The following is a 24,635-nucleotide window of genomic DNA, read 5'->3' on the forward strand; positions in this document are numbered from 1 at the left end:
CGACCCTAATCTCAAGGTGACACATGATGAGTATTTGCATTTGAAGAGTCTATGGGGTGATGAGATCAAACTCGCGGATCAACCAGGATGAGCACTCCATAACCAGGTTAGGTCGAGCTAGCGAAGTTAAACTTAGCGCTTCATGGGAGGCACCCCATGTTATCTTTTATTTCTTTCATATTTATTGCTTTCTAGTTTAATTTTATTGCTTTCTAGATTCGTTTTTTTTTTTGCTTTCTAGTTCGTGATTATTTTATTGCTTTTTAGTTTTCTCTTTTCTCTTGTTCTACTTTTCTTTTATGTTGCATCAGGGACGATGCAAAGTTTTAAGTGTGAGGGGGAGGAATCATTAATTTGGGGATATTTCTAAATTTTAAAATTTTTGCTTTTGCTTGGATGACTCATATGCTATTTTTGGTGAATAAGTTACTTGTCTTAGCATGCAGTTACAATTATTCTCTCTTGTTGGTTTGTGGTTTGTTTTAGTGGTGCTTGCTGCATCTCAATTTGTGATGGATGATTTGAGGTGTAACACATATTTGATCTATTCCCTTGCCAATAGCTTTGTTAACCACTTAATAATTGGATTAATTCTTGATCTTGTGTTTTGCATTGCTAGTGAAGGCTTATGTGAGATTCCGGTCATGGGTGTTTTGCTAGAACTTGCCTCATTACTCCCTAAGTGATGTCTAAGTTTTGCATGTTTTGAAGTGATTTAGGCCATTTTTGTTTAGCCATACCCTTTAAACCTGTCCCTATATATATTTTTATCCTTCGTGTCCCCATTGTGCCTTTTGTTTGTTCAAATAAGTGCTAAGCACTTATCCCCTCTTTGTGATTGTTTTTCTTTGATTTACCCCATTATTATAACCCTTAGCCCGTGGCCAAATATTTCCCTTCCACCCTTGAGAGAATGAAACTTTTATCTTTATCTTTTCCGTAAGAAGAGTTTTATGGAGTTGTGCTACGAAAAAAAAGCAGCTAGTGTTACAAATGTTCAAGTGTGGGGGTCATGAAAGTTTGGATTAAAATTATCTTGCTATATCCAAAAGAAGTCCAAAGACAAAGAAAAGAATGAGAAAAAAAAAAAAAAGATTGAAAGTTTTTGAGTTTGGATCCCCACTTTACCAAAGAGTTGCTAAGTTCTTAAAAGAAATTTGCTCCTTGGAATTATGATTATCTCATCTCTTCTAAATTTTGAAAAGTTTAGATAAATTGCGACATTCTCTCTTTTTGATTAATTTTTCCATACCACTTCTTTGGTAGCTATCACCTGTAGCCCCATTACAAGCTTAATGAAGTCCTATTTGATCTTAGCATGCATTCTTAGATTTGATCGAGGGGAGTATGAAAGGCAAGCTTATGGGATCTCATTCATGAACCGTGTCTTGCATAATCTCAACGGAGTATTAGTGCACACTTGATCCTCACACACTTTAAATTCTTGGTGCTCGGTTATTGGCTTGGAAATGGGTCTCTTATGTGCCAAACTAATTTGATTCTTGAAGCTTGTTGTTTTGTAGCAAGTTGGTTGGTGGTTTGAAAGGTTGTGCAAGAGAGAGCATGAGTAATTTGTATGTTTTGACTTGTGATTTTATTCCTTGGTTTTGCTTGAGGACAAGCAAAAGCTTAAGTGTGAGGGGGTGATGTTATCACATCTTTGCTTGTTTTTATAGTTATTTTGAATCAGCTTAGTATTTAAGTTCTTTAATTTTGCTTATTTAAAACATGTTTTCCTTGCTATTATCATTTAATTATGGTTCACACTTGTTTTGAATGTTTTACGGTGTTTGTTAGTGTTTTTGAACCATTGTAGGTTAATTCTATGAGCAAGGGAAGTTCAAGGATGAGTTTGGAGCAATTTTGGACAAGTCCGGGACCCAGAGGATTCGACGCGTCGAAAATTTCCAGTAGCATCACAAAACTGAGCCAAAGAGGCTCGACGCGTCGAGCCTCAATTCGACGCGTCGAGAAAGACGCGAGCAAAATTCTGCGCGAAACATAATGGCGCTGAAAGTTGGCATTTTCCTTTGCTAATTAATTTAGAAGATTCCTATTTCATCTCAACTTTGTACCCACTATAAAATCCCTCCTTCCTCAACCCTAACAGGAGACGGAGAGAATTCAGAGATTCTTGGAGACAAGAAGGAGAGAAATCAAGAGCCACAAGTTGTCTTGGGAAGCAAGAAGAAGACCAGGGAACTTGCCAATCAATCATCTAAGTAATTGTTAGGATTAGCTCTAATGAATAAGTTAGTAACCAGTGCTTGATACAACCACTTCCCTGTGGATCGATAACTCGTACTCCGAGAATTATTTGTTTGCAAATATACTACGCATCACCTTCACTTTTCACACCCTTAAAGCTTCTCGTAAAGCTCTCCTTCAACTTCAACTTCAAGAACACACCAAAAGACAACAAAGATTCTATCTTTTAGAAAAGACACCTAAAAAGGTACTAAAAACACTAAGGAATCAAGGATCTTACCCTCCCTTATGCTCAAGGTCAAGAAAGTTTGAATCTTGAAGACCAACTTGAAGAATCTAGGATTGCCCAAAACTTGGCTTGAAGAAGAAGCTAACAACTTTCTAGAGAGAAGGTGGAGCTTTTGTGTGTAGGGTGTTAGGGAAATGAAATGAAGGATGACTCTAAGTTAGCTTGAGGCACAAACATAAGGTGAAAAGACTTCTTTGCCCTTACCAAAGTGGGAAGAGTAAGGAGACAAGGGAACAATTCATAAAGCATAGAGTACAACACTTTGACTTGAATTGACTAGTCAATTTCTAGTCCTCCGACTATTGAATTTTCAGGATTTTAGGAATAAATTACCAATTAAGCTAGGATTAATTATCTAATTAATCCTTAAATAGATTTTGGATTTATGGGGTGTCACAACTTGACTATCAAAAATGTTAATTTAGTACCTTGATTATGTAATTTCTATCAGTTTTGGTCATGCCGGCCAAATTACCGGCGAATTTTCACCGGAAAAACTTAAGTCAACAAATGTATTGAATTGAAAGGGGCAAAATAGTCTTTTTTGATCCACTACCGGAGAAGGGGTTTGTGCGACTTAATTTCTGTTGAATTCCTTCCTGTTGAATTCCCTCACCAACGCCATCAACGAAAGAACCCCTTCCGGTTGAATTCCCTTAATGTTTAAAAATTCATTTAATTTCTTTTCTTAAAATCATATTTTTCCGTGCATTAATTTTCATAGTTTGTTTGTGCGACTGAAGCCTGGCAGCTGAGGAATGCCCGACGGTGGCGCTGCCGTCGCCGGCGGTGGCGGGGTGGTTTTCGGCGACGGTTATGTCGCTGGAAATCAGAAATTTTCCGGAATCATCGAGATGGTCTCAGGAAGGTTAGAAGAACAACTACTATATGCCGACTCTATGCGGAGGAGTTGCAGCAAACTTGCGAATATCCGTAGTGGTTGTTTTATCCCAGTGTACGACTTGGTGAGGAACATTGATTTTGTAATGGTTGTTTTATGGGATGATTCTACTGACATCCATGACTGCATGTTGGAGGCGGATTAGAGAGTGGAACTGTTAGCCTGCATTGTGTTATTGGAAGACGATTTGGTGCATTTTTTCGGTCATTTTGGTTTGAGAATTCTCTGTCCATATCTTGCTTTGCTAGTGATCATATGCTCTCTGCCATTCAAGAGTTGTTCTCAGTGGGTTCCATTCCTTCGGAGAGGAGCAGGTCGACGAGGAAGGCGGTGGCGACGGAGATGCGTCGACGAATCGTCCAGAGAAGACGATCGGATTAATTGACTGTGGTAGAAAGACGAAATTACCCCTGAAATTAAAGATTAATTGGCTAATTAAATTTTTCCGGTGAGATTTAGCCGGCAATTTGGCCGGAGTGACCAAAATTGATAGAAATTGCATAGTCAATGTACTAAATTAACATTTTTGAAAGTCAAGTGTTACAATTAACACAACTCCAATAGTCAGTGGACTAAAATTGAAATTTTCTCATATAATATTTATAGTAATCTTTAAATTTTTCATTTATTTATTTTCTTAAAAAAATATTTTATTTTGTACAAGGTTGCAAAACACGTTAGGCGCACCCTAGGGGCCGATTTTTTTTTTTTAAAATTTAAACTAAAAATTTTAAAATTCAATAGTAAAACATAAGGTTCTTCTAGTTTTTTCTTACAAATTATTTACGTAAGGGTTGTAAAAAAGTTTTGAATATTGTTGAAACCATCTAAATACATAAAAAATTAAAATTAAGAACAAAAGAAGAATTTTTTGGAGAAATTAGAGGGCCAAACCGCCTTTGGCTGCTTGTGGTGTATAGATCTCGAAAAAGTACGCAATTTCAAAAAAAAAAAAAAATATCCAAAACGGATAACCGAGTCAAAAGTTATGTCTTCCCGAACGTTTAACACTTTACAACGCAAGGGTTGAGGGTTCGGGTTTTGGGGTAGCGCCGGGGTCTCCGGCTGCTGTTGTGGTTGAGGGGGAGGAGATGGGTTTGCGGGTTGATCCAAAACGGAGGAGGGGATTAGGGGGGTGAGGTGGTGAGCGAGGCGAGGGCAATGCAAGTGGAAACAGTACATAGCAATTTGGTGGGACCTGGGGACCAGGCCCTCCACTCTCAATGAGTACCTTATTTTGGAACTGCCGTGGCTTGGGCAATCCACGGACAGTTCAGGAGGTGGTGGACTTAGTGTCCAAGAAGAAGCCCGAGTTCGTTTTTTTGATGGAAACTATGGTAGATAGGAGTCATGCAGAGAGGCTACGTGTAAAACTGGGATTTGAGGGATGTTTTGCGATTGATAGTGATGGTCAGAGGGGTGGAATGTGCTTTCTTTGGGCTAAGAACAATGGTGCACGCTTAATTAAGTATTCACACAATCACATTGATCTGGAGGTGTCATTGCCTGATAAGCCGCTATGGAGGTTGACTGGGACAGAAGAAGGGCTGCATGGGATTTTCTAAGATCTCTCAGGGCGGTTTCTGAACTTCTTTGGGTGGTTTTGGGGGATTTCAATGATTTATTGATGCAGTCAGATAAGAGAGGGAGGTTGCCACATCCTGTTGGTTTGATTGAGGGGTTTGCTGAAGCATTGGACGACTGTGGTTTGATGACACTGCCCATGATTGGATACCCTTACACGTGGGAGCGTGGGAAAGGGACTGCTCGCTGGGTTGAGGAACGCTTGGATAGGGTGGTGGCGAATATGGACTGGCTGCAGGACTATGATAGGGCGAGGTTGTTTAATATTCGAACTGACTCGTCAGATCATACTGCGTTATTCCTGGATATAGTTGGGGTGGAACATGTGTTGAGGCCCCGGGGATTCCGGTTTGAGAATGCATGGCTTCTGGATGTGGTTGCAGGGAGGTGGTGGAGAGGGAATGGGCTAGTACCCCGGGTTTGGCGTTGCAGGCCAGGCTTGGTGTGTGTGGTCGGGGTCTGAGGTGGTGCGGAGGTGATCGCCATCATAAGTATGGAAAACGGATAGAGGGTATCAAGAAGGAGATGAATGGCTTACGGGGTAGTCATGATCCTGCTTCTTTGGCTCGGTTTAGGTAGCTTGATGAGCAGTTGGGTGTTGTGCTAGCCCAGGAGGAGGCTTTCTGGAGGCAATGTGCTAAGCAGCACTGGCTTCAAGGAGCTGACAGGAATACTAAGTTTTTTCACAAGTATGCTTCACACCGGAAGAAGAAGAATATGATCCAGAGACTTAAGGATGATGTTGGTGTATGGAGAGAGGGCAGCTCCTTGGACTCGGTGGTTACGGACTATTATAAACATATCTTTACCTCGGGTGGGAATCCAGGGAATTTCAATGTGGATACCATGCGGTCTTGTGTAACCAGAGAACAGAATGATGATTTGCTGCAACCCTTTGAGCCGGAGGAGGTACGGAGTGCTTTATTTTCTATGGCCAAGGATAAATCTCCAAGACCGGATGGCATGAACCCGGGCTTCTATCAGGCCTTCTGGGATGTTATTGGTAAGGATGTTTCTGATTTCATGCTTCATTGTTTGTCTGAGAAGTCTTTTCCTGCTAATTTGAATGATGCCAATATTGTTTTGATACCCAAAAAATGCACCCCTGTGTTTGTGTCTGATTTAAGGCCAATAGCTTTGTGTAATGTGCTGTATAAGATAATGGCTAAAATGATTGCTAATCGTATGAAACCATTGCTTGAGGGTATGATTTCTGTTTCGCAAAGTGCCTTTTTACTTGGTAGATTGATCTCAGATAATATACTTATTGCGTCTGAGGTTGGCCATTATTTGAGGAGGAAACGGTTGGGGCAGGTTGGTTCGGCGGCCTTAAAACTTGATATGGCGAAAGCATATGACAGGATGGAGTGGCCGTTTGTACAGCAGATGTTGACTGGTTTGGGATTTGATGACAGATGGGTTCAGCTGGTAATGATGTGTGTGCAAACAGTACGGTACAGGGTGCTAGTCAATGGGAAGCCTTCTGAGGAAATAGTGCCCACGAGGGGGCTTAGACAAGGGGATCCTTTGTCCCCTTATTTGTTTATAATCTGTGCTGAGGGTTTATCATTATTGTTGCAGGACACTCAGGCAAAAGGGCTTCTACATGGTTGTAGAGTGGCCAGGGGAGCACCATCTATCTCACATATGCTTTTTGCAGATGACAGTTTGCTTTTCTTTAAGGCTAACTTGCAGGAAGCATTGGAGGTGAGAAAATGTCTGGGAGTGTAACACCCCAGATTTTCAAGACTTTTAAAACTTATATAATAAACATAGAATCTCATTAAATCCCAAAACACGATACAAAGAATACGGGGTGTTATGCCACACCCGAGCTAGAGAACTCGGGTGCACAGGCTAAATTCTAAAACCTCAATCAGTATCAATACTAAATCATGGCACGCAGGCCAAAAGGGAAAACTATCTAAGCTACGCCCCAAGCTTCTAGCGCGCTCCAGTGATCTACTCGTCTGTGCCTGAAAGCCAAATATATCTGTTCAGCGAGAGATGCTGGTAACCCACTCCAACGCGTTGAAATACATTATAGATAGATATTTATGTAGATATACGAAAACCGTTTTGAAGCGTGAAGATATATCCTACGAGACTCTAGCTTTTAAAACAGGGATAGACTCGACAGATAGAGCTAAGCACAGACAACAGTTATACCAAGCATATACAGTTTACAACGGGCAAGACAGGTAAAGATAAGCACAATTAATAATCATAACCCAACATATACGATTCCCAGTATAGATCCCATAGTCACATCCCCAAGACACTCATAACAACAACTCATCCATATTTCATCACATAGCACACTTTGTTGGCGCCACAGGACCAATCGCATGCCCATACATGAGGGTCAGCGCATATAGCTCTGACACGGCCCCGCAGCACCCTGCCCCGTATCGCAACACGGAGGGGTCGATCGCAACCGACCGATGAACCGCAGCTCATCATAGTTTGATCGCAACCAAATAGTGGACCGCAGCCCAAGAGTATGTCATCTGACCGCAGCCAGGAAAATGAACCGCAGCTCATGTAGAAACGTTTGATCGCAACCAAACGGTGGACCGCAGCCCAAGAGTGTAAATCTGACCGCAGCCAGCTTCTGAACCGCAGCTCAGGAATGACCAATCCGATCGCAACCGAATTAGGGTAACATGCACACATAACACATAGCAAGCACATGCAACCCACATTAACACATTGGGAAGGGGGAGAAAACGTATAACAAAACCTATGCGTGATCCTTCACATACTAAGAATAAACCTAAGGGGTTTATACTTCTTTCACCTAGGTCAACGGGATACCAATTCAACTAGCATGCAATACATAAGACTCATACAACCTACGAACGGTACCCGAAATATCAAACTAGACATAGGCACGATAGACGGAGTCCGTTGGGACACCACGGGGGTCGAGGGGAACATCAAACGGGGAAGCCAAAATCCCAAGGTGGGGTACAAACCAGCGGGTAGCCGGTGGGTGAGGGGTCACCCGCTGGCGGCACTGTTCCGGGCAGCGGGTGCCCAGCATTTGATGCTAAATTCTAAAACCTCAATCAGTATCAATACTAAATCATGGCACGCAGGCCAAAAGGGAAAACTATCTAAGCTACGCCCCAAGCTTCTAGCGCGCTCCAGTGATCTACTCGTCTGTGCCTGAAAGCCAAATATATCTGTTCAGCGAGAGATGCTGGTAACCCACTCCAACGCGTTGAAATACATTATAGATAGATATTTATGTAGATATACGAAAACCGTTTTGAAGCATGAAGATATATCCTACGAGACTCTAGCTTTTAAAACAGGGATAGACTCGACAGATAGAGCTAAGCACAGACAACAGTTATACCAAGCATATACAGTTTACAACAGGCAAGACAGGTAAAGATAAGCACAATTAATAATCATAACCCAACATATACGATCCCCAGTATAGATCCCATAGTCACATCCCCAAGACACTCATAACAACAACTCATCCATATTTCATCACATAGCACACTTTGTTGGCGCCACAGGACCAATCGCATGCCCATACATGAGGGTCAGCGCATATAGCTCTGACACGGCCCCGCAGCACCCTGCCCCATATCGCAACACGGAGGGGTCGATCGCAACCGACCGATGAACCGCAGCTCATCATAGTTTGATCGCAACCAAACAGTGGACCGCAGCCCAAGAGTATGTCATCTGACCGCAGCCAGGAAAATGAACCGCAGCTCATGTAGAAACGTTTGATCGCAACCAAACGGTGGACCGCAGCCCAAGAGTGTAAATCTGACCGCAGCCAGCTTCTGAACCACAGCTCAGGAATGACCAATCCGATCGCAACCGAATTGGGGTATCATGCACACATAACACATAGCAAGCACATGCAACCCAGATTAAAACATTGGGAAGGGGGAGAAAACGTATAACAAAACCTATGCGTGATCCTTCACATACTAAGAATAAACCTAAGGGGTTCATACTTCTTTCACCTAGGTCAACGGGATACCAATTCAACTAGCATGCAATACATAAGACTCATACAACCTACGAACGGTACCCGAAATATCAAACTAGACATAGGCACGATAGACGGAGTCCGTTGGGACACCACGGGGGTCGAGGGGAACATCAAACGGGGAAGCCAAAATCCCAAGGTGGGGTACAAACCAGTGGGTAGCCGGTGGGTGAGGGGTCACCCGCTGGCGGCACTGTTCCGGGCAGCGGGTGCCCAGCGGGCAGGTGCCCGCTGCCGGCGAGGCCTCTTTTGGCCGTGGGTAGGTGGGGGACCTTTGTGGAACCCGAAATCATGCTTAGACACTTTCAAACGCAATTGATAACACACGTAGACAATTAACGGATCAAAATCAAGAAACATACGGCACATAACCTATCATGCTTTTCTAAACATAATCAACACCCAATCATGCGAATTCCCACCCAATATACAAAGAATAATACCATACGAATTCCACGATATAACCTAGGGTTCTAATTATTTTTAAATCAACAAGAACACAATTCATCTTCCAAAATCAAGATTCGGTAGGAATATCATATAAATATCAAGATCCTCATATAATCATTAAGAACATCAAGAACACCATATAATCATCAAGAACGTCATATAATCATCAAGAACATCATAATTATCAAGAACCTTTCATCATCAAGATCACCCATGGAATCATCCCACCAATCATCAATAATAATATCACAAATCATCAATACACAATAATATGGGGAAATCCTAAGAGGGGAATCATAGCTATGAAAATAGGTTTTGTTGAGACATGGGTTACCTTTTAGCCTTAATTAATTCCTTGGCTATGAAGGGTCTTTCTTGAAGCTTTTCTTCTTTCTTGATTTCTCCTAGGAGAATTCTTGGAACTTCTTGTGTGGTGAGGGATTATTGTGGTGGGGGGTTCTAGGTGCCTCTTAAGTCCCCTATTTATATATTTAGGAGTCCTAATTAGGAACTAATATTATAGGCTTGCTAATTCTATTCCTTTTAGGGCTAGAGGTTGGGTTTTAGGGGTGAGGGCCCACGGACCATGGTGGGCCTTTTCCCTAATCAATTATTGTAATTTAATTCTTTCTTTGGATAATTGGTTAAATGATTAATTAGTTTTAGGGGTCGTAACACGGGGTGTTACAGGGAGTATATGAGTCTTTCTCGGGGCAAGCGGTTAATTTTCAAAAATCGAGTATTACGTTTAGTCGTAATACGGTTGTGGAAGTTAGGGACCTGGTTGCGAATGCCTTGGGGGTGGTCCAAGCTGATGATTTTGGAAAGTATCTTGGTTTACCTTCTGTTGTAGGCCGGAATAGGAGTCCAGTTTTCGCATATGTTGAGCAGAAGTTGAGGGAGAGGTTTGGTTCATGGAACAAGAGACTGTTATCCAAGGCAGGGAAAGAGGTGTTTTTAAAGAGTGTAGCTTAGGCGATGCCTACCTATACAATGAGCATTTATTTACTCCCTATATCTTTATGTAATGCTTTAGAAAGATTGATGAACAGGTACTGGTGGGGTCAGAGAAGTTCACAGGGTAGTATTCACTGGATGTCCTGGGACCGTATGTGCGTGCCTAAGAAGTTTGGAGGTATGGGTTTTAAACGTCTGCATGAGTTTAATGTTGCTTTGTTAGCCAAGCAAGGATGGCGGCTATTAACCAATCCGGAGTCCCTTGTGGCTCGAGTTTTTAAAGCCAGGTATTATCCTACTTCTTCGTTTTATGAAGCCACAATTGGTGGTAACCCGAGTTATGCTTGGAGAAGTATTTTCGCAGGTCAGGCGTTACTAAAGTCTGGATGCAGGCGAAGAATTGGTAACAGAAGGTCCACAAGGGTTTTGCATCATCCTTGGCTACCTAATGTTATTGATCCTTATGTAACCTCGACCCATCCAGGCTTGAGTCAGGATCTTCTGGTTTCAGACTTGATAGATAGTACCACCAACGGGTGGAATGATGATCTACTTCACCAGTTGTTTGCCCCACGAGATGTATTGCTAATTAAGCAGCTCCCAGTCAGTTTGGAATGTGATGATGTTTGGTTTTGGGACAGGGATCTGAGGGGTTGCTACTCGGTTAAGGATGGTTACAGGAGGTTGGGAGAGGTAAATGGCCCATGTTTGCCTGACATCTTGCCTACTCTCAATAATTTAATTAATAGAAGGGTTGAGTTGGTTAATATTTGCCCAGCATGTGGCTTGGAGGAGGAAGATGTTATGCATGTTTTATGTACTTGTTCTTTTGCTTCACAAGTGTGGAATTTATCTCAACTGCTTATCCCTTCTTTTAACGGCAGGAGTTTTAGGCAATGGACGGAGCAATGGCTTAGCATCTCGGCCACTTATAATTCAGAGGCTCAGGGGAGGATTTGTGGTTTGTTATATGATATTTGGACTGCCAGGAATGAGGCGGTTTGGGATGGTTGTTTGCCGGTGCCATTTGTGGTAGTCAGGAGGTTCACGGCTAGATGGGCTTCTTGGACTGCAACCGAACAGCACCGCAGCACCACACGAGTATCACATGCACCCCCGGGACCGGCTTCGGTACTAGATGATGGAGTGATTTGTCGAGTAGATGCGGGCTTCCATGGTCCTAATCATGCACCAGCTTTTGGTTTTGTTGTACAGGAGATGGATGGAGCTTTTGTGGCGGCAGGGAATGGACCTCTTATTTGCCCATATGACCCCCTCTTGGCGGAAGCGATGGCTTTGTATGAGGCTTTATCGTGGCTAAGGAATAATGGCTTCTCAAAGGTTTCAGTTTACACTGATAGTCTTGTCTTAGTTTCTAGTCTTAATCATGCTAGTTCGTTTCGTACTTATTTTGGTTACGTTTTGCATTCTTGTAATCATTTGTTAGCTGCTATGACTAGATCAGTAGTAATTCATGTTCGTAGGGATGCTATACAGGTTGCCCATGTAATGGCTAAGCATGTAACTGCCTCTTTGGCACGTTCTCTTTGGAGGGATGTTTCTCCTTTTCTTGAGCCTGGAATGGCTAATGCAATATAAGTTTGTTAGCTTTCAAAAAAAAAAAATTAAACGGCCGAACCAGCCGGCTAAGCGGTCTAGGCGGCTGCCTAGCCGCCCAGCCGCGGAGGAGGTTGATTCCGGCCGAATCGTCCGCGGCCGGGCGGCGCCTAGGCGCGATTTTTGCAACATTGATTTTGTAATATATTTATTAAAATTTTATTTTAAAAAATAATTTTAAAAAAAATATTAAAGATAAGCTTACCTATAAACTCTATATATGTTATGTTCCACATCACTTTTATAACAAATAATAACCTTAAGTGGCTCGGACTATCGGACTAGCCCACTAAATTTCAGCTAGCCTGTTTGAATTGGACCACTAAGCTTATTGGACTAATTTTTATCGAACTAAAATATTTCTGGCCTAACTTTAAAACTTTTTTGTTTTAATAGGCCAACCCATCGAGTTCTCAATCGTTATATCCTACACCACGGCGCACATAGCACTGTGCGCCGCGCGCCTCCCAAAACGACGTCGTTTTGGGGTAGTGTTGGGAGGCGCGGTAGGAAGTTGCTGAGATTATGTGTATTTGTTCACAACGTTATGTGTATTGGTTCATACAGTTATGTGTATTTTTTATACAATTATGTACATTCTTTTTATACAATTATGTACATCCGAATCAGAAAATTTGTGTGTATTATGTTAAGAGTTAATGTATATTATGTTAAAAGTTTATGTTTATTATGTATTATGTTAGATTATGTGTATTATCTTTTAAAAAGAGTATGTATATTTTGTTATATAATTATGTACATTCATGTATAACATTATGTGTATTCTAGTATAACATTATGTACATTCTTGAACCGCGGGTTTTTTTAGAAAAAACTACTGCCATTCACTGGGGCGGGAAATTTCAAAAAAAAAAATAATTAAAACGACGTCGTTTTGCATCTGGGCGCATAGTGCAACGCGCGCCGTGGTGTAGGATATAAATTGCCTCGAGTTCTAACTAAGATTGACATCCTTACCCTTCTCTCATCTTCTCTAATTCTCTCAACCTCAAATCCTAACCATATCAATCTTCGAGTTTGTCTCTCAAAGTCTTACCCTTAAGAGTTGAGACTCTTTCATATTTGTAGAAGCCTCATTTATGGTGGTTCGTGGTCCTAAATCTTGAACCCGGTGAGAGGTTGTGGCTTGAAGAGTTGAAACTCTAATTTTGATGGAAGCCTAAAGCCCCAAATTAACTCCAAAGTTGAAAGAAGATATACCGTAAAACTTAGTTTTGATTTTATATTCTAATGTTCTTATTGTGATTAATTTCTGATTTTCTTGTGTTAGTGGAAACCATATGCATCACCATAAGTTGTCAATTGAACTTATTTTGAAAATCCTAGTTTTGATTTCTTAAATTTCTAATTGGAATTGGGTATGATATATGCCATATAAGCTAGTATTGATTTTATGTTCTACTTTGAATAATTTATGATTTTTTTTTTTTTTTTGTTGTTGGTTGTGGAAGCCATGTGCATCATTATATGTGTTAATTGCACTTTTTTGATTGTATGTTATATTCTCCCTACTAAATATACTAATACACATCTTTGAAAGTCAACCCCATCCATTCTCAAGTGAGGAACATGAAGTGAAAGTCAATCCCATCCATTCTCAAGTGAGGAACATGAAGTGAAAGCCCAAGCTATAGAAAGAAATACATCTTAGTAGTTTATGCCTCATCCTCCAATTGTTTCTACAAAGAAAATGAAAGAGATTGAAATCAAATCAGAAGTATGTAGTTACTTTGAGAAAATCAGAAACAATGAGGGTATGGTCATTAAAGGAAAACACATTTACTGTCCTTGTTACCTCACATAAGCGGAAATACATAACTAAAGCATTAAAGATAGGCCCAAAATGAAAAGAAATGGCATCCGTTTTCCGCCGTTCCGCACCCTTCCGCAAAGAATAACTTGGTACAGTTTCATTTCGATATAACTACAGTTTCATTCGATATTTATAGACTCAAATATGTGAAAATGTTATTTAATTTTATTTTATATACACTATAGTTTTATTAAAACACAACTACATGATAATTTTGATATAATTACAGCTTCATTGTACAATATACACTCAAATATGTGAAATGTTATTCAGTTTCATTTTATATACACTGCAATTTCATTTCACCACAACTACAGTATCATTTTGATATAACTGCAGTTTCATTTGATAATATAAAAATAATACGTGAGGTAGTGTCGGTTTAGATATACTGTAGTGTCAGTTGGTGTTTAATACACCAAACATGTGGACTCCGTTAACAATAACGGCAGGCCGTTTCTTTACTTAAAAAAACGGCGCCGTTTTTTACTGCGGTACACGATATAACGACTAAATAAAAAGTTGTCTTGTCCATGGGTTTCAATAATCCCCCTAAAGCCAATTAAGTACCAGATCTCCATTTCTTGACCAAATTGACCTTGGACTTAAGCTCCATTCCTCCATCAATCCCCTTCACCTCTCAAATTTGGACTACTAACCATCATTTGTCACATCAAAATAAAAATAAAAATCTTAACTCTACTTAAGATACCTAGTTATAAAAAGAAATTGAAATTCTTAAAGGGTAAGAAATGATTACAAGAAAGAAGGGACTTGAATGATTAAAAATAAAATGTTGTAATTCATCTGTCCATAAAAAAAATTGCATCCTTAATATATTGAGTTAGTCAAATAAATTTATCTCTTCATATAGATACAATAACATTAATAAATTTATTATTGAAGTACCTTTTAAATAATAATTACGTATTGGATTCTTAAATAATTTAGTAAGGTGAATTAATTGTATACTTAGTTTCGAACTCACCATTGTCTTTAATAAGATACACGAACAAATAAAAAATAAATAAAAAAAAAATTAAGTGAAAATTAAACATGTGATATGACAATATTAATTTGGTTGAAGCTAAAAATGAAAATAATTCTTGCAAAGGACTATTGAGTTGTTGCAGCCTACTCATATGTCCTTTCCTCATGGATTGGCATAAATATTATATTGAACTAACCATCTCCTGTCCTTTCTTTATGGATTGGAATAATGAATAGATTAACTTGGACTAGATAATTAAGGAAATAATTTAGAATGGTGATGAATCTTATATTTTTAAGAGTAATGTTATATATTATTGTTGTGATTTTAAAAAGGATATGATAACCAAAGAGCCCCATGATTAAGTGTGTTTGACTTATAAAACTGGTCTCAATTAAGGCTCATTGCAACCCAATGTTGCAAAAAAGTTAGGCGCCCCCTAGGCGGCAAGGGGGCGCCTAACGCCTAGGCGCCGATTTTTTTATTTTTTATTTAATTTTTTTTTATTTTTTAATAAAAAATAAAATTAAAAATTAAAAATTCTTAAAATTTAGTAATAAAACATAAAATTTCCATAGTTATTTCTTAGAAATTATTTACGAAAGTGGTTGTAAAATTGTTCAAAACATTGTTTAAATCATCTAAATACATAAAAACTAAAATTAAGAGCCAAAGAAGCATTTTTTTGAAAAATTAGTGGACCAAACCGCCTTTGGCTGTTTGCGGTGTATAAATCTCGAAAAAATACGCGATTTGAAAAAAAAATTGTCCAAAGCGGATAACCGAGTCAAAAGTTATTCCTCCCACCGCCTGATTTTTGCAACACTTTTTTTTTCCCTGTCGAAACACAGTGACGAATCCAAGGCTACTCCATTCCCAAAGCCAAGGATTGAACTCTTGACCTTTGGTTAAAGATGGATGAGTCCCTTCCACTCAACCACACCCTCCAGGTTAACCATACACATTGTATAAACCCCGCATTCACATTTCACATCATTCTTCCATTCACAATATTCATTAACATTCAATACAATCCTACAAGCCAAAAGAAATGTTGTTAAGACAAGAGCTGTATTTCCTTAAGAGTGTAGTAATAAAGAAGAGCAATCAGAGCTACATGGATTACATTGAAGAGGTGAATGCTGGCATTAACACTAACAAAAAATAACCGGAAAGTGGGCATACACAGTTTACAGTTATGAGAAGAACCTATACCTTATAATACAGATGCCGTGATTAGTGCTGTGATCTAAGCCTTTCACATCTATATTACATAAGGCGGGTGGTCAAGAGGAGCAGTGTCTCCTATGGCTAACTCTCTTCAGAATACAAAGCCGCAAACGCTGGCTAAGTGCCTCCAGCTTCTCGAACTTTTCCCGTCTAGATTTCTTTGTGGGCGTTTCAGCTTTCTTCTTTTTCTTTTTATCTCTCGAAGACTCCAATATGCTTTCTTGGATATTCCGAAGAGGCGTCGCAAGGATCTCCAATGGCGTCTGGAATTTAAATATAAGCAACTTAACCAACAATACTAGCTTCTAATACTACCCGATACACTGAAATTTAGAACATCTTCAAGCTATGTCATGACACAAAATCACCACCTCTCATGGCTTAATCAGAGCTCAACAGGCTAGGTCTATAGAAGAATGGTCACATCACATTAGGTGTTTACTTCAAGTTATATAACATTATTACTTATTAGGGTAATGTGAGCATGGTTATCTTATACCGAGTAGGGGTGTAAACGAGTCGAGCCGAGCTTGAGCCTGGGTTGGCTCGAGCTCGAGCTCATTAAGAAAGGCTCGGCTCGAGCTCGAGCTCGACAATTTTCAAACAAGACCTAATACTTCATATATCCGCCTCATTTACTTTTCAATCACCAAAACAAATTTCCATAAAGCTCTATAAAAAGAGGAAATCAGAAGGGGGGAGAAAAAAAAAGAAGAAATTGATTGCAACTGTTCAGATAAATAGCAGGTCTGCATTTAAATCAGAGAAGGGGAGTAAAGAGCAAAGGACCTGATGGTCGTTAATAACACATGCATTGTCTGAGCAACGCTCATTATCACTTCCAAGAGATGAGCATCTTCCCCAACTCTCTCTATTTGAGCTTGTGTAGGAGCAACAATCCTCGTTCTGACTACTAGCCTTGTCCTGAAAATGGAAAATATGTAACTAGAACTGCCTCGGAAAAGTGAGTGCCAACATGCCTTTAAATAGAAGCCATCAGACCGAGGGCACATATATGTATATATACATGCTTTTAAATAAACACATACACGTACACATATTATGGTAAGATGAAGTTTGCAGCATGTGCTCAAATATAGGAACAGTGGAAACAAGCAAGCTGGCGGCTAATATACATGAAAGAAGAGCTATATAGGAGAATGATGAGACTTCAAAAGGAATTTCATTAAATACATAAAGACAACTCTTTGATGGAGAGAATCTACCCCCCACCAAACGAGTAATTGGCAAAATCTATAGAAAACAGAAAGTTAAACCAGAACCACTTATACTAATTTGGACCCAACAATATTTTATACAGATCAAGAATTTTTTTAACTAAAAGTGGATGCAAATAGTTATTCCATATAAAGAGAATCACCTGTCTGCTGGGTGGGTCATCTCCATCAAGTATATCTTCTTCAATTACCAATGGATCCTACAATCATTGTTATAATCAACTTAAACAAACAACTCCCATGTTTATACTTTGGGGAAGAAGACAGCTAAAGCAAAATCAGAAATTGCAAGTGAAAGACACCTACAATTACGCTGGCTATTGGGGCAATATCAGACAGAAGATCACTGACAGATTGGGGGGCTGAAATGCCAGTAGGCACAGATGAAGAGCTGGCTGTTTCAGTGCTCACATTTCGAAGACCAGCAATTATCTCATTTAACAGATTCTGAGAACATGTACACCAAATCTTACCATCAGGCTTCATAAGTGATAAAGGGTTAGCTAGACAAAAAGTATGGATTAAAATAATCCAATGGTGAAAAGACAGATCTAACATCATCCTCCCCAGTGTAATAGTTTCTATATTCAATTTTGGCCAAAATTAACCTTTATGTATTCAGTTGTACTCCCTATCTTAAACTGGTTTCAGTTGTTTTCTCTCCATAGCTCTTATCTATAAAATATCGTTAATCCTTACTTTCTTTAGTTAATCAATAGAATCATCTGAAATCAACATATGTCAAATGGTGAGAAAACTTGGTTCATACATCAGAAGTGGCAAAAGCTAGCAACTCTAGTGAATAGTGATGAAGAAATTCATTACTCACTTCAAAAGAATTGTGTAGAAAACTTTCAAGATAATGAAGCAGAACTCTTAAAAGAAAAAAATTCAATTAAAAAGGGAAGAAACAAAAATCTAAAATATGGAGACAAAAAAATTATTTGTAATCAATAACATAACAAGAAAAGGGATAAATTACCTCGTCCATTCCAGTGCTGACTTTCAGGTCCCCCAAATCATAATACTTCTCAATTTTAGTAGCAGATGCAGGTGGAAGTCTAGGAGGGTGTAGAACATTATAAAAGAAAATCGATACAGAATCATAATAAAACTGAGGCCGAGAAGAATTGTGGTCACCATCAAACTTGATAATATTTTTATCACCCTGTATTAATTAATAAGAAAAAATTTAAAAAACAAATACAACTCTGATAACTAAGCAGAGAAAAAACAGTCACAACCAAGAGATTTAGAATGTTTGCATACCGCATATGATTTAAAGATAAGATCAGAGTGATGGGATGGAATAAATTTGTCATCTTTAGCATGCCCAAATAAAGCAGGTATAAAAGTCTTTGGTGCAACCTGCTAATGTCAAAATACCAAGTATCAATAAATGAGCAGATAAACCAGTCACAATGCTCAACTTAGTTATGAATCTACATGACAGTAGACTCATGCATGTCAGATTTAGTCTACTCATGAATAATCATGATTGCATCAACATCAAGGCCCAAATTGATAGCTTTCAAAATTAAAAGAGTCACACACACCTGTAAACAGTTAAGACTCATAATATCAAATTTTGCCCTTTTTTGTATTATCCGCCGCATGTACTGAACAGCCACCTTAACCTGAACAGGAAGGATATCGTTATCAGCTTTGAGAGGATTCGCATAACTAAAAAAAATCTAATTTTAAGTCCCTTTCTTTGAGAAATGTACAAGGACAAGTTGATCCTGTCAGATGCAACCAGGGTTGAACATAAGAAATTAGATTTCACAGTATTTAAGACCATCTGAAAATAATAAGTGATGCAAATATGCAATTTCAGCAAAGAAAAGACCCAGAAACAACTTTTCATCTAAAGACATGGGAAGTAGGACAACATATTCTAAAAGCCTGCAAGTTCAGGAAATAATTGGGTAAGAAACTGGCTTTCAGCATATATAGGCAAAGCGTATTAGATGAAAGTGAGCAAGTACACTCAAATCTCATTGCAAACAATTTATCTTTAGTCAAAAGAACACAAAAAGGTGAAAACTAAAACTTGAGGATATTTATTTAATTCACTACTCTGTATTCCTCACTAAATGTAATTTGTATAATTCATGATGACAAATATCATGAATGGATCTCGCATGCTAACCCTTTTTTTTTGTGGATGATGACAAACTATCATACAGATTATGACACAAATCACAATATATTCATGCTTTATGGAGGAGAAAAGAGAATCTGAGTCTGGCATGCTCAAAGCTGTCAGAGGATGAAATATGATTCTCCTTTAAAACCATGACATAAGCTACACTGCTTGTTCTATTGACTAAGCAGTCAGCATGGATCATTGAATTTGGAGTATCTTTCCTGATACATATTGAAGACGTATCAATAGAATTTTTCTTTATTAAAGACAAGATGATCTCTTTTGGATAAATGCATGTACCAGAGCAGACAGTGTGGGTGAACTCTTATGAGAAACATAAAACAAAGATTAATAATACTCCATATGTTTATATGCATTTGAAACTGATCGTTGGAAAAGCATTAGTACTTATGTATAAAAGAGGATAGAAAGAACAATTCATACTGTAAACTTTGGAAGCCGGATCTTGTAGACATCCACAAGCTCCATCATTAGATCAAATAAGTTGGAAAAAGCACTGTCCAGTACCATTCCAGCAATAGAAGGGTCTTCTGCTCCATAGAGAAGGCTGCATTATGAATTTTTCAGTCTCCCAAAAATACAAGTGGATATGTTCTTATAATTTCACAAGAATCATAAGTTAATTCACATTTCAAGTGTCACCAGCACGAAAAGAGAAGTATTTGACAAATGAATCCAGAATCCATAGGATCAATAACTTACAAAAAGGGTTAAAATACCAACAACAATTTGAAGCTAGAAGAGTAAAATACCAGGTCACTGCACCCATTGACCGCCCCCAAAGACCGATTCGTGATATTTTAGGATTGTCTCGAAGGTATGAAATGACAACCTTGAGGTCATTTTTCTGGCAAACAATAAAGCAATTAGACAAGTAGCCCAGAAAAGCATCAAAGGGAATAAAGAAGCACTCAAGCAAGTATACCTCGTGCCAACCAAGACTGACATAATCACCATCAGACAAACCCGAACCCGAAAAATCAAGAGTAAAGACGGTGATATATGATGAAAGAAGAATAACAGCAGCCTCATTTGCATCTGCTCTACATCCACTGCAAAATCATAGCAAATTATTCTTCAGAAACATTCAAAATCTTTAGGGGGCAAGTGAAGACAAGAATATGATTTAAAAAACACTAAGTAATGGAGTAAAATTTTTAAAAACACTCTATGGCATGTCTTTAAAACACTGGCTACACCATTAAGCAAAACCAGAGGAATTCAGTTATATTTCAATAAATGTCCAAAGAATACCTATTTCCATGGCAGTAAATAACACAAGGAAGAGGTGAGTCCTCTGGAAAAGATGATGGGACATAATGGCTGCACCGTAAAGTGTGACCTCTTTCATTCTTAAGCTGCAAAGTTAATTTGATTTAGTATCAAAGATACGGACACAGTCAAAATGTTGAAAAACATCACAATCAAAAGTTTTGGTAATGGATGCCCATACTTGCCTCCAAATCTTGTCTTTTGTATTTCCTGCCGGCAAGAGTAAAATCTTTCTCCCATAAATATTGATCCGGATTATACTCTGCCCTGTTATCACAAAGGGAATAATTAATAAAGTAACAAATACCAAATATCAAAAGAAACAGAAGTGAAAAGAAAAGATCTTCCGTAGCATACTGTAATAGGTCATCCAAAAGTTAATTAGAACCACCAACAACAAATAAAAGAGCATTGGAAAAGGTTTAGTGAAAAAACTAGTAAAAGGGAAAGGAAGAAATTTGACTACAATAATTGCAAAATAAATTCAAACATAGTCCATAATAAGAAAGAAGAATCTCAGTAAGTCAATGGCAAAACATAAACTTTACACCTATAGATATGATAAATGTGGAAACTCCATGGCGTCTCCATATAAACAAGGTTATCAAGGCGGACTTTCTAGGCGAGATGCCACCAACTGCCTAGTCGACTAGTCGACTAGGCGACCGCCTAGGCGATGACTAGGCGATGAGTATTAAATAAATAAAATATATAAAATATATACATATATATTGAAAATATCTTGTCTTGGGCAGCCTATTTACTTCAAGTTGCCTTTAGTAGATGAATAGTTTTTCCTAGAATAATGAGAAGTTTAGTATTTATTGTATATATTGGAAATATCTTGTCTTGGGAAGCCTTTTTGAACCCTATTTACTTCAAGTCATCTTTGAGAAGATGAATAGTTTTTCCTAGAGTAGTGAGAAGTTAGTATTTATTGATAACATGTCAGGGTGAGGTAGTGGGCTTTGCTCAGAACAGGAGGACGACGCCGGAGCTCGAACCGCGCCGCCATCGGAGCCTCCACGCGCCGCCGCCGTGCCGCTGCTCCGACGCCACGCGCCGGCGCGTGAGGCAGATTCCGGCGTCTTCTCCGGCTGAAAATTACACCGGTCAACTCGCCTTAGTGTGTAGGTTCTGCCCATGTATGTTTTGTGGGGTTTTGGGTTGTATTTTGCACTTAGGCGAGGCGAGCGGCCTAGGCGCAAGGCTGTGACCGCCCAGACGCCTAGGCGGCGCCTAGGCGTCGCCTAGATAACCCTGCATATAAATATCCAGGATTATATTTTTGGCATGAAATATTCTTTTAGAACCATTAGTTGGTAGAAGGAAGAGGTGATGGAAACATTCTTGATCCTACTTGCCTTTTAACAGAGAAGGCTAAGGGATAATGCCCTCTCAAATTGCAAATTACTGCAGAGAGGGGATGGGAAATTTGAAATGCAAGGAAAGAAGTAGATTACCCTGAGGGGGTAATGTTATATTACCTCAAAACTGATATGGCGGCAATGTTTCAAGGTAATGTGATTACCCCCATTTTCTTAGATAATATTAGATTACCTAGAATTATTACAACTTTGCCCTTGTTAACTAATCATTATATAATAATAATAATAATAATAATAATAATAATAATAATAAATAAATATATGTTTATATAATCAAATATACATGTGTGTATATTTATATATTTAGTTTTTTAATATTTAAGCACGCACACACACACACACACACACACACACACACACACACACATATATATATATATATATATATTATTGAGAACATTATAATAAATTGATCCATATAACCTAAAATATAAGTATATAACCCTTAACCAAACAAGGTAATATTATATTTCACAATCCAAACCAAACACATAAGGTAATCTTACATTCCCAAAATCTCACATTACCTTCCTGGAGATAATCCTATTACCTAGGGTAATCCAAGATTCAGTGAACCAAACGCCCCTTAGAGTAAAGGTAAGTCATTGGATATGAAGGGATGTGAAAGATGTCAGAAATGTAGACAAAGGGTTATATATAACTACCTATAACCACACTACTATAAAATTAGTCAAAAAGGTGTCAATAATTTCATTTAGAAAAGGCACAAGAATGAATGGTCATCAGTGTCAAGATCAACAGTTATCAAGTTCTGCATATATAGTGTTTCTACATAATAGCAAAACACATTCAAGCAAGAAAAATGACTGTACTAACAGCTACAGGACTTAAGTAGAAGTATAAGCTAGAAAACAAAACAATATATATATCAGAAAAGTTGTGCCTAAATCTCAAGTCCAGTCCCCGGTCAACAAGTTCAGCACAAAATGGCATCCATTTTTTGCAGCCTCTTCTATTTGCTTCTGAACCATCCCTACTTTAGTTTTCCCCCTTTTGAGGGTACAGAGTAAGCTTTGAACCATACTTCTAAGATGCTAGTGCAATATCCAACAGCTAGAAAAGAAACCTAGAATAGCTAACCTCAGCCAGCATATGTAAGTAGTGTAAATAAAATGATGCCAAGGAAGAAGAGTCATAATTAGATATAGGGAAAGAAATGCAAACACACCTGGGTGGGCGAATGACGAAATTGATGAACTGTTCAATCATCTCACCGGAATTTCAACAAACGGACACGTGGGATCAATCCTCTCCCATCCCCAACCCAACCCAACCCCAGAGGATGGAAAACGCAAATAATGCCCTAACTACCAAAGCTAATCGACAGCTAAAAGTAAACTAACTCAAAACGCCATCTTTATGTCATAGTGCCCTTGTGCTTGGGGCTTCAAAATGCCCCTTCAATAAGACGCTCCAGATCCGCTTGAAATTAGGGAATTCGAAGAATTTCACTTCAAGCAGTTGGCAAAGACTCCAACATTATCGCATTCCTCCCAAGGTAACAAAGATTTTCTCCAGCTCTGAGTCTGAGGGTCGTGCACAGATTTGGGAATGTCAAACTTAGTAAAACAAGGAAGAAAAATCAAGGGATAAACCTGGGTGAGGAAAAAAGCGCAAGTAGTGAAGATGCTTTGGTGATAGTTATGAGCTGAGGTGAGATCGCCATTATTGGGGTGTTAAAAGCTAACTAACGATGAAAAGAGGCGGCCGGAGTGCCTTTCACGTGTACCGCCATTATTACAGCTCCCAGAAAAATGTGTACTAAATAAAAGTCAAAATCCAAGCATCCACCTCACTCACTTCATTGACTCATTCTATGTTTGGTCCTTTGCAAATTACAATTGCTATCTATACATTGCTTTGCTGCGCCTACTTTTATTTTTGGAAAAACTGTAATTAATCTAAAAGCATTCGCATCTATGATTTTTTTAAAATAACTTATTTTTGTATAGATAGAGGAGAGCATGGTTGAAAAAAATTTAGGCGCTCCTCAAACACTCAGAGAGTGCCTAGCGCCCAAGTGTTCATGTATTTATTTATTTAAAATTTGTAAATTTTTAAGACTTGTAATTATAAATTATTTAATATTTTAATAGTTAATATTAAAATATTAAATATTAACCTAAAAACATCTAAAGTTTGAGCAATTTAAGGTTATTTCGCTCAAAACGATTGTTGTTTTGAGTGAAATAATCAATTTAAAAAAGAAATGAATAATAGCTAATCAACAGATTAGGCGACCTAGTCGGCCCTTAGGCTGCCTAGTCAGTGCCTAAGAGACATAGTCGGTGCCTAGAAGGCCTAGGCGGTCAGCGCTTAGGCGTCCTAGGCGGCACTTAGACGGCCTAGTCGGCCGCCTAACCGGCCAGTCGCCTAGACTATCGATTATGGTGATACGCTAGGCAATTGACCAGTGCCTAACGCCTAGGCGGGATTTTTGCAACACTGGAGGAGAGAGAGAACA

At 38.8% G+C, this 24,635-nt stretch overlaps 3 protein-coding genes across 6 annotated transcripts; 2 read left to right on the forward strand and 1 right to left on the reverse strand.

The window, feature by feature from the left end:
• Nucleotides 1-4,917: 4,917 nt before the first annotated feature.
• LOC109178850 lies at nt 4,918-10,538 on the forward strand. Its single transcript, XM_019328401.1, has 5 exons — nt 4,918-5,424; nt 5,562-6,410; nt 6,564-6,689; nt 10,144-10,404; nt 10,506-10,538. Exons 1-5 carry the CDS (start codon nt 4,918-4,920, stop codon nt 10,536-10,538), a joined length of 1,776 nt encoding a protein of 591 aa, XP_019183946.1.
• A 52-nt stretch (nt 10,539-10,590) lies between these two features.
• Nucleotides 10,591-12,009, forward strand: LOC109178852. The gene has a single exon (XM_019328402.1). The coding sequence runs from the start codon at nt 10,591-10,593 to the stop codon at nt 12,007-12,009; it is 1,419 nt and encodes a 472-aa protein (XP_019183947.1).
• Nucleotides 12,010-15,832: 3,823 nt separating this feature from the next.
• LOC109178902 lies at nt 15,833-24,012 on the reverse strand. 4 transcript variants are annotated; one of them, XM_019328453.1, is made up of 13 exons: nt 23,340-24,012; nt 20,948-21,029; nt 20,745-20,848; nt 20,416-20,542; nt 20,243-20,337; nt 19,914-20,037; nt 18,877-18,957; nt 18,590-18,691; nt 18,303-18,488; nt 17,627-17,800; nt 17,464-17,520; nt 16,872-17,006; nt 15,833-16,345 (listed from the first exon to the last, which is right to left on the reverse strand). In XM_019328453.1, exons 1-13 carry the CDS (start codon nt 23,378-23,380, stop codon nt 16,139-16,141), a joined length of 1,515 nt encoding a protein of 504 aa, XP_019183998.1. In that variant the 5' UTR covers nt 23,381-24,012; the 3' UTR covers nt 15,833-16,138. The 4 variants fall into 4 exon arrangements, with proteins under 4 accessions (XP_019183998.1, XP_019183999.1, XP_019184001.1 ...); XM_019328454.1 differs by having other exon boundaries at nt 18,590-18,688; nt 23,340-24,011; XM_019328456.1 differs by having other exon boundaries at nt 17,627-17,767; nt 23,340-24,009.
• Between the last annotated feature and the right edge of the window lie 623 nt (nt 24,013-24,635).

Source organism: Ipomoea nil, unplaced genomic scaffold (genome assembly GCF_001879475.1).
Source record: "Ipomoea nil cultivar Tokyo-kokei standard unplaced genomic scaffold, Asagao_1.1 scaffold0873, whole genome shotgun sequence".
NCBI lineage: Eukaryota > Viridiplantae > Streptophyta > Magnoliopsida > Solanales > Convolvulaceae > Ipomoea > Ipomoea nil.

Excerpts from the sequence above, each read along its gene's own strand:
- LOC109178850 (XM_019328401.1), top strand. The coding sequence starts at position 4,918 with ATGGAGGTTGACTGGGACAGAAGAAGGGCTGCATGGGATTTTCTAAGA. Across the intron at positions 6,411-6,563 it reads ATGACAGATGGGTTCAGCTG|GACACTCAGGCAAAAGGGCT; the intron begins GTAATGATGTGT and ends TTATTGTTGCAG. Across the intron at positions 6,690-10,143 it reads ACTTGCAGGAAGCATTGGAG|GGAGTATATGAGTCTTTCTC; the intron begins GTGAGAAAATGT and ends GGGGTGTTACAG.
- LOC109178852 (XM_019328402.1), top strand. The coding sequence starts at position 10,591 with ATGGGTTTTAAACGTCTGCATGAGTTTAATGTTGCTTTGTTAGCCAAG.
- LOC109178902 (XM_019328453.1), bottom strand. The coding sequence starts at position 23,380 with ATGATTGAACAGTTCATCAATTTCGTCATTCGCCCACCCAG. Across the intron at positions 20,849-20,947 it reads ACAAAAGACAAGATTTGGAG|CTTAAGAATGAAAGAGGTCA; the intron begins GCAAGTATGGGC and ends TTAACTTTGCAG. Across the intron at positions 20,543-20,744 it reads ATTTACTGCCATGGAAATAG|TGGATGTAGAGCAGATGCAA; the intron begins GTATTCTTTGGA and ends ATGATTTTGCAG.